Genomic DNA, 10,000 nt, shown 5'->3' on the forward strand with positions numbered 1-10,000 from the left:
CGCTTGGGATTTCTGTGTTTTCCTTTTTCTTCAGTGGTTACCAGCGTAATTCTGAACACGTGTTGAAGTGATTCATTCGCAATATATATATATATATATATATATATATATATATATATATATATATTAGATGTGTGTGTGTGTGTGTGTGTGTGTGTGTGTGTGTGTGTGTGTGTGTGTGTGTGTGTGTGTCTAGTATATATGTATATATATAAATATATATATATGTGTGTGTGTGTGTGTATGTGTGTGTGTGTGTGTGTGTGTTTGTGTGTGTGGTGTGTTGTTGTGTGTGTGTGTGTGTGTGTGTGTGTGTGTGTGTGTGTGTGTGTATGTGCGTATAAATATATATATATATGATATATATATATATATATGTATATATATATATAAGATTATATATATATATATATATGAATATATATATAATGTGTGTGTGTGTGTGTGTGTATGTGTGTGCGTGTGTGTGCGTGTGTGTGTGTAATCAAAACAGTAAAACAGAGACACATTCACACGAAGAACTAAAAATAAAGAATTGTAAAAAAAATTAAATCTAATGGAACTATTGAGGAAGAAAAGAATGAAATGGGGAATTCGAAAAAAGGAAAAGGAAAAATCCGAAATGAGAACATAGAATGAAAGGAAGTGATAATAGGAAACGGCAGTAAAAGACCTTTGGGCAATCTCACTACAAAGACTTCGCCCGATCTCAGTACAGTGGCGTGGTCTAGTCTTCTTACAAAGGCCATTCGAAGAAATCTAGGCCTTAGGTTTGAATACACAGTGATTCTGAATCCCTTATTCTCTGTCCTTTATTTCCTTGCATTGATACATTGAGCCATTCAGCTTTTTACAAAGGCTCTGCCCCACCAATTATATATATATATATATATATATATATATTATATATATATATGTATGTATATATATATTATGTATATATGTATGTGTATGTATATGTATGTATGTATATGAATAGAAATGATAAGAATTAATAAACAAGATAAAGTATACCCTCCCTCTCATTTATGTAAAAATGTGTCTGACCAAGCGTACATTATTACCCTTCTGGATGAGAGATGGTCTCTCGTCTCATAATCTATCACTTGTGATTGGTAGATGTAGAGACTTCGTAAGTTCTTATCCGTACCAGAAGAAATAAACCTCAATATTGCCTATGGAACCTGAGACCTTCTGGAAAGAAGAATCTTAACATTGTTTTTGTAACCTGAGACCTTCTTGAAAGAAGAACCTCAATACTGCTCCTGGAGATCTCTTGGAGATAGGAATCTCGACACCGCCTCTAGAATCTGCTGTAATCTGAAATCTCTTGAAAATAAGAACCTCACCACCGTTTCTGAAACCTGAGACCTTCTTGAAAGAAGAAGCTGAAGATCGCTACTAGGGCCTGAGACTTTCCTGATATAAGAACCTCGAAGACCTTGAAATAATAACCTCAATACTAATTTTTGGAACCAGAGACCTTGAAAAAAGAGCCTCAACGCCGTCTCTGGAGTCTAAGATCTTGAAATAGAAACCTCAAAAATGCCTGTAGAACCTGAGAGCTGGAAGCTGAGAGCTCCTTGTAAAGAATCTCAACACTGTTTCTGGAATCTAAGACCTCTTGGAAAGAACCTCAACAACGCCTCTGGAACCTGAGACCTCTTGGAAAGAAGAACCTGAACAGCGCCTCTGGAACATGGGGCCTCTTGGAGCTAATGCCCTGTGTCGCCTACTCGTACGCTTATGGAAAGTAATGGCACACCAAAGAGTATATACATATTTTTCTTTCCTTTCCCGAAATGGGTCAGACACTAAGTATACAAATCTGAAAGAGGCTTTATAAAGTCCTCTGAGGCGGACTTGTTATTTCCGGGTAGTTTTGGTTCCAGGAAGGCAACTTCGGGTGCAAGAAGGACATCTTGCCTCGGTATGTCCTAACTTCATTGTAGCTAACCGGGTGATTTTATCCTGTTAATTTGAACCACATTTTCCCAGGGAAGCCTTCGGTGATTAAGAAAAAAAAAAAAGAAAAAAAATTCTGCTCAAAGGGAAGCGTGTTAGTGGGAGGATGGTTGAGTTGGGGCTATGCTTTTTGTTTGGTTTTATTGTTCTGTAATACCTTTTTTTCTGAAAAAACAGAACGTGTTTTTATAGCGCGTATGATACTATTTCACTTGCAAAAATTGAATGAGATTTTTTAATATATGTATATATATATATATTTATATATATATTGTGTGTGTGTATATGTATATATATAATATGTATATATATATATATATATGTATATATTGTGTGCGTGTATGTGTGTGTATATAATATGTATATATATATATTATAATATATATATATATATATATATATATGGGGTATATATATATATATATATATATATATATATATATATACATTATCATATTATTTGTAGTGCTTACTCAATTATTTCCCTTTTACGTCTTTAAGCATTTATGGTTTGCTCCTAAAACCTTAATTACCACATCTATATAAAAAAAGTAGGCGTGGCTTCACTATCAAGCAACCACGAACGAAGAATAAAAATTTGATTGAAATCGGAAGAATCACATATCAGGCCCATAATAATCACTTGATCCTTTAAAGGCCTGCAGCAGCAGCATCCGCATGTCGTCCAGGTTGTAAGGAACGACTGTGAGATTTACCTATCTGATATGAAATCTGGGACCAAAGATTAATGGATTAAGATATTTATTTATTTATTTATTCATTTATTTTCAGGTATTCAAGGGGGACTTCCACAGGTGTCCTACGTCAAGGCTATTGATGTCTGGATGGGCGCTTGCACAGGTGAGACTGCTATTTTGTCTTAGCTATATATATTCATTTAGTTTATTTACCTATTATTTTTTTCATATCTATATTTCTCTGTTTATTTTAATTTGTATATTATCTATTTATTATCTCTCTGTACATACATATTTACATATATATTCGTAATCTGAGGATGTCGTAATAGACGAAAACGTTTAGTATTCCGACTTTATTTTCCCTGTGGTTTCTGCAGTATGATTACATATATATATTTTTTTGGGGGGAGGAGGGTAAATGTTCCCGTCGCTCCTGTGCCAAGGATCTGAATAAAATCGTCTGACGGCAGCCAAAATAACATTGAAAGTATCATATGCTACATAAATGTTTGAATATTCAGAGTCATTACCGTAGTATGAAACGCCCAGAGTCGAGATCTCGGAGATCGATCCGGGGCTCAAGTGACAGCCTACGGGGGCTGGGAGGCAAGGCTCTTCGTGTCTTGGGGATGTGGCAGCGTGATCGATGATGGTGACCCGTGAACGATACGGGCTGTTCTTATGGATGGCCTGTTTCTATGAGAACGCAGCTGGTGTCTCATCGGTGATGGGGGGAGGGGGAGGGGGTAGGGTGTGTGTGACTCAGGTGGTACGGGAACTGAAGTCGTCAATTCAGCTGGGGCTTCATTGTGGTTGTGTATGTGTTTGTGAAACAACAAAGGGAATAGGGAGGGCTGTCACTGTAAGGAAGGTTGTGCCTGTTATCGTGTGTATTTGTATACGTGTGTGACTCACCATGGTCTTGGATCACGCGTTGGACTCGTGATCGACACCTATTTCCCTCCCGGAATAGAACTCAGAGCTCACATATGACCGATCTATGGGTAATGCTGTAACCTTACACGCACACACACATCCAACTCCCCGCCCACGAGAGTTAGAGTAACGACTCGCAGTGCAGAGATACTGAAATTATTTCAGCCCTGAGCGGGATTCGAACCCGGGTCGCCGTAGTGGCAGCCGGGAACTCTACCAACTGCGCCACAAGTCTTGTGTGTGTGTGTGTGTGTGTGTGTGTGTGTGTGTGTGTGTGTGTGTGTGTGTGTGTGTGTGTGTATTTACCTGGTTGTATTTACCTAGTTGTATTTTACGGGAAGGGGAGCTATGCTCGTGGGGTCCCGTCTTCATATCTCATTTTATCTAAACTATTTTTAAATTCATGTATTGTTTTTGCACACACCACTTTCTCATCTAACTTGTTCCAACTGTCTATTACTCTGTGAGGAAAGCTGTTCTTTTTCAGATCTCTTCTATAGCTGTCTTTTTTTTTCTTTCCGTGTCCTCTTGTATTTCTATCATCCCATTTTATCAGATTCTCTCTATCAATAATTTCTATGTCTTTCATGATTCTGTAAATAGCTATCAAATCTCCTCTCTCTCTTCTTTGCTCTAGTGTCTGTAGTTCAAGTTTTGCTAGTCTCTCTTCATATGATACTTTTGAGAGTGTTGGTGCCAATTTTGTAATTGCTTTTTGTATTCTTTCAAGTTCTTTTATACCTTTTTTTGTACCAGGTGACCACATCGTTGCTGCATGTTCCAATCTTGGTCTTATCAGAGTGATTAGAATTTTCTTCGCCATTTCTTCATCCAGGTATGTAAATGCAACTTTGATTGTTCTTATTAAATTATAAGTTTCTCCAAAAATCTTATTTATATGTTTCTCAGGTGACATATTATTCATAACAATGACTCCCAGGTCCTTCTCACTTTCTACTTTTTTTTATTCCTTCTTCTCCAAATTATATGATCCTGTTATTCTGTTTTTGCTTTTTCCAAATTCCATTATACTACACTTTTTAGTATTGAACTCCATCTTCCACTTCCTACTCCATTCCTGTACTTTATTTAGATCACGCTGTAGTGATTCACAATCTTCTTCAGTTTTCACTCTTTTCAGTAATTTTGCATCATCTGCAAAGAAGATCATATAACTTTCAATTTCTTCATCCATATCATTAATATATATAGCAAACATTATTGGGGCCAGAACTGTTCCTTGTGGAACACCACATATTACTTCATCCCAATTTGAGTGTCTCTTATCACTACTCTCATTTTTCTTTCTTGTAAAAAGTCTTCCATCCAATTAAGCAGTTTGCCCAGTATTCCTCCTTCAGTTTCTAATTTCTTAAGCAACTTCTTATGTGGTACTTTGTCAAAAGATTTTTTTAGATATAGAAATTCTCAATCAGCCCATCAATCTCTTTCTTGTATTATATCTATTAGCCTTGAATAGAAACATATTAAATTGGTGACGCATGATCGTCCTTGTCTGAATCCAAATTGCCTTGGATTTAGCACGTTGTTATTTCTTTTTTTCTAAATATTTCACCCATCTACTTTTGACAATTCTTTCACAATTTTTTGCTATTGTACTTGTTAGAGAGACTGGTCTATAGTTGTTAGGGTCTTTTTTATTTCCCTTTATATATAGGTACTATATTTGCTTTTTTCCAATCTTCTGGAACTTTTCCTTCTTTCAAGGAACTGTTTATTATGCTATGTATTTTGTCTGGCAGTTCATTCCTGCATTTTTTTCAAAATCCACTATGGTATTTCATCTGGTCCATGCGATTTTCTGACATTAAGATTACTCAAGTGTTTCATTATTTCATTCTTTGTTACTTCTATTTCTTTCATAGGGGGGACTTTCTCTTTCCATTCAATCTCCTCAGGTTGTATGTTCTCCCTTGTAAACACTGATTTAAAATGCTTGTTCATAATTTCCGCAATTTCTATTTCCTCTGTGTATTCAACTCCTTGTCTTAATTTCTCCAAATCTTGTTTGTTTTTCAGTTTGTTGTTTACAAATCTGTAAAATAATTTTGGTTGATCTTTACATTTTTCTATGACATCTTTTTCATATTTTCTCTTTTCCTCTCTGCACGCTTGTACATATTCATTTCTATAACAAGTGTATATTTTCCATTTTTTCCGGCCTTTTGTACTTTTTACATTTGGTCCAAGCTTTTTCTCTTTTTTCTTTTAACTCCCTAAAAATTTTTTTGTACCAGCAATTTAAATATTTTTTTTTTTTTTTTTTTTTTTGTCTTGGGACATACTTTTCCACTCCTTTTTTTTTTATAAATTTTTGTCAAAATATTCCATTTCTCTTCCACTGTTGTTTCTTCTTTGTATATTCCTTCCCAGTTTTCTTTTTGAAATAATTATCTTATTTGATCAAAGTTTGTTTTTTCATACATCATTCTTCCTTTTCTATATTGCTCATTTCTTTTCATGTATTTTTCCTCATTTAGTTCCAGTTCAATCAATATGTGGTCTCTTTTACTTATTGGTGTTTTATATTCAATCTTTTCCTCTGTTCTAGGTTCAGATGTGATTATTAGGTCTAGTTTCGATGGTTCTTCATTTCTATACCTAGTGTTCTCCTGTATTCACTGTGTCATTGTATGGTCAGTAATCATCTCAAGTAGAGCGTTTCCCCATGAGCCGTCTCCACCCTTTACTGTCATCTCTTCCCAGCAGACTTCTTTGCAATTAAAGTCGCCCATCATAACTATTCTTCCTCCATCTTCCATTACCTTATTTAATGTTATCTTTGTGTCTTCTAACATACATTTATATTCACTCTCTTCCCACGAGGCTGTTTTTGGAGGCACACAATATATCACAAACTTTCTGCTCTTCTTATCTCTGTCTTCCACTTCGATCATAATCATCTCTACTGTATTCTTTCCATATGTGACACTCCTCACGTTTATATCCTTCTCAGTCAGGAAAATAACTCCACCCCATTGTTTTGTCTCTCTGTTTCTAATCCAATAATTATATGCATCTTGTCCTACACTGTTGGGTGGTAGTGGACCTTTTAATTTTGTTTCTACAATTCCCATTATGTCCGGTTCTTTTTCCTTCAGATAATCATTCAGCTCATTCAATCCTGTTATTAATCCATCTATATTTGTGTAAGACACTTTTAGTTTTCTGCCACTTCCATTGTGTTCTCTGTTTCCCTTTTGTTTTTCTCTAATATGTCGTATTTCCTTACTTTCATATTCACTACTCTCCAATAGAATCTCTCTTTTTCTGACTCTGTTCTGTTCTCGTTTTTTTCCTTAGCTTGTTGTCTTTTCATTTTTTCCTCTCTTTCCTATTTATTCATTTCTCTTTTTATCCATACTTTTTTATATTGCTCACTTGCTGCTAGTTTCCCTGTTTTTGCTAAGATATTCTCTGCCATCGTTTGTGACCTGAATTTAATCTTAATTGGTCTGGTCTTATCTGTACTGTACTTTCCGAGTCTAAACTTCTCTTCGATTTGTTTTATTATTTCTGGTTCATCTTCCTGAACTGATTCTAGTAAAATGCTTACATTTTCATTTTCCTCTTTGATTCTTGTGGTTCCATCTGGGTCATGTTTCTCTTCCATTCCTAATATAATTATACATTTCTTTTTATCTGCTAAGTCTCTTACTATATTCTCCTTCTGTCTCATCACTTTAATAACTGAGTCTTCAGTTTGTTCTTTCATTTGTTGTTTGATTATGTCAGTAAATGCAACTTTACTGTTTTCTTGGATTTTTTTCCAACCCTCTTTGTTGTCCTTACTATTCCTCTTTAATTCTTCATTCTCCTCTTTTACTTCTTTTAACTGTCTTTTTAGTTCTTCGAGTTCCTGATTTAAGTTTTCGGTTGCCTTCTCTAGTGCTTCCAATATTTCAACCTTTTCTGCCATTTTTGACATTCTACCGAACCTACTCTCCCAATGTTCGGTCATTTGTTCAAGTTTTTCTTCGAGTCTTGCCAGTCGGGGGAGGTTGGTATCCGCCCCCCCCTCATTGAATCCATGGAAATTATTATCCTCACCTTCTATTGTGCTACTCATATCTATGTTTCTAATCTTTACATTTTTGTTAGACCTTTCGTCATCACTAAATTGGTCCGGCCCTCTTTTGTTTACATGGCGTCTGCCTGCCTGGACCAAGTCCTCTCCTTCCTCATTTCCTTCCATTTCCCTCAGTTATCCCTCCCCTTCTCCTTTTTCCTCACTTTCCCACTACACCACGAGCAACCCCCCCCCCATGTAAATACAATAGGTACTTCCTTTGCGTTGAGATCCACGAGAATTTAACTTTTTCTTTAGGACGTCAATCTCCGCCGTCCATCCAACGGACGTGTGTGTGTGTGTGTGTGTGTGTGTGAATGTGTGTGTGTGTGTGTGTGTGTGTGTGTGTGTGCGTTTGTGCGTGTGCGTTAGTTCGTGTGCGTTTGTGCGTGTGCGATTGTGTGTGTGTGTGCGTTTTTGTGTGTGTGTGCTTGTGTGTGTGTGTGTGTGTGTGTGTGTGTGCGTGCGTTTGTGTGTGTGTGTGTGAGTGTGTGAGTATTATATATATATATATATATATGTGTGTGTGTGTGTGTGTGTGTGTGTGTGTGTGTGTGTGTGTGTGTGTATTTGTGTATATGAGTGTATGTATGTATGCTTGTGTGTGTATGAATGTTTGTGTCACTTGGTCTTGTGGCGCACTTGCTTCATCCTCTATTTTCACGAAGTACAAAAGACCGGGAACGATACCCATGGGCAGCCAGTGACATTCACGTGACCCAGCAGCACCTCGGGAACAGGTGACTGATAAAGCGAGGGTGTATGTCCAGTGCGATGATTTCTGTCTAAGTAACCTGTCTGTATAAAGTCTGTCCGTCCATTCTTTACATTAACGTCTATTTGCATCTACATCTATTTGTATCTGCGTCTATTTCCTACCCATAAGTGATGTTCAAGTGAATAAAATTGTCTGGCGGCAGTTAGAATGAAAATCTTATTTGGATAGAAAGTATTTGATACTTGTAAAAGAAATCAAAACGAAAAATAAAAATTATTTAATTACTAGTTTGCCTATTTATCTATTCATCTGTTTGTTTATTTTTAATTTACTTGTTCTGTGCACTCATTTATGTGAAACTTGTTAAAAATCAAAACAGAAATAATAATGATTTACTTATTCATTTAGTTATTTGTTTGCTTGTTGACTTATTTGCACGTTTATCTATGTTTAATTTTATTTTCTTACATATTTTCTCATTTACTTGTTTATTTATATATATATATTTATTTTATTTATCTATACATTTATTTATTTGATTTATATATCTAATGCACTTATTTTTTATGTATTTATCATTTATCTATGTATCTATTATCTATACATTTTATCTATTCATTCATTTATCTATTTATTAAGTTATCTATTTGATAGAAAACGCACAGGAGATTTTCATATTCTTTTTTCATTAGAAAAGGTCTATTAATAGTACAAGAAAAAGAAAAGTAAAGAGAAATGCCAATATCTAATTCAAAAAGTTTTACGTAAATTTTGAAGAATTAAAAATATTGTGGCTCTTTAAGAACCTTTTTTTTTTATCTTGTTCCCTCGTCAGAGACCTGGAAGCGTTTGTATGCAAATATTGGCAATTCTTCAAGTTCGTGTTTACACAAATGTCTGTTTTCAAAGCAGCGATCGAGCGCCCAGCGTATGCATATGTTAATCTATTTGTCTGTGTGCGCACTGGTTCATGTGAATTTATGTTGTACACACACACGCAGGCACATAAAGGCACACTCACGCGCACGCAAAGTACACGTACGTGCATACGTAATGGATGCTTACATATATACCTCGTATGGGGTGTTGACTGTACGAACTTTATGTATTCAATATTTAGGGGACTTTGGTGGCATCCCTACGGATCAGAGTCACGTTGCATTTGTTAATTGTGGAGGTTATTCTCCATCAAATATATGTATATATATATATATATATATATATATATATATATATATATATATTTATATATACATACGTACATATACATATATATATATATATATATATATATATATATATATATATATATATATGTTTATACATAATTGATTTCTGCTTTTTCAACTCTCGTTCACCATCTCTATGCCTCTTCGCTGGGACATTGTCCCCAAGGGTAGAAACGCTGGTTATTGGCAACGAGGTACTAATATTTTTCTTCTCTTGCTTTCTTCTCGTCCGGCACGATGTGTTCCTGTGAGCTTGAGTAAACAGAGTTTTTTTTTTTTGTCTTTGCTTTCGGTCTCCCTACCACGTCTTCCTGTAATTAGTTGTTTTGCTTCAGTGTTCCCCCGCGGACGAACGCGTGCA

General features: G+C 35.5%; 1 protein-coding gene across 1 annotated transcript in view; it reads left to right on the top strand.

The window, feature by feature from the left end:
* Positions 1-10,000, top strand: part of LOC143040757 (glycine receptor subunit beta-type 4-like) — a gene marked incomplete in the record, with an annotated part of 239,205 nt that overhangs the window by 143,681 nt on the left and 85,524 nt on the right. Inside the window, 1 exon segment of the mRNA XM_076212160.1 lies at positions 2,758-2,826. Within this exon segment, the coding sequence (XP_076068275.1) occupies positions 2,758-2,826 (69 nt within the window).

Source organism: Oratosquilla oratoria, chromosome 29, assembly GCF_046742065.1.
Source record: "Oratosquilla oratoria isolate Oo_2021 chromosome 29, ASM4674206v1, whole genome shotgun sequence".
Classification (NCBI taxonomy): Eukaryota; Metazoa; Arthropoda; class Malacostraca; order Stomatopoda; family Squillidae; genus Oratosquilla; species Oratosquilla oratoria.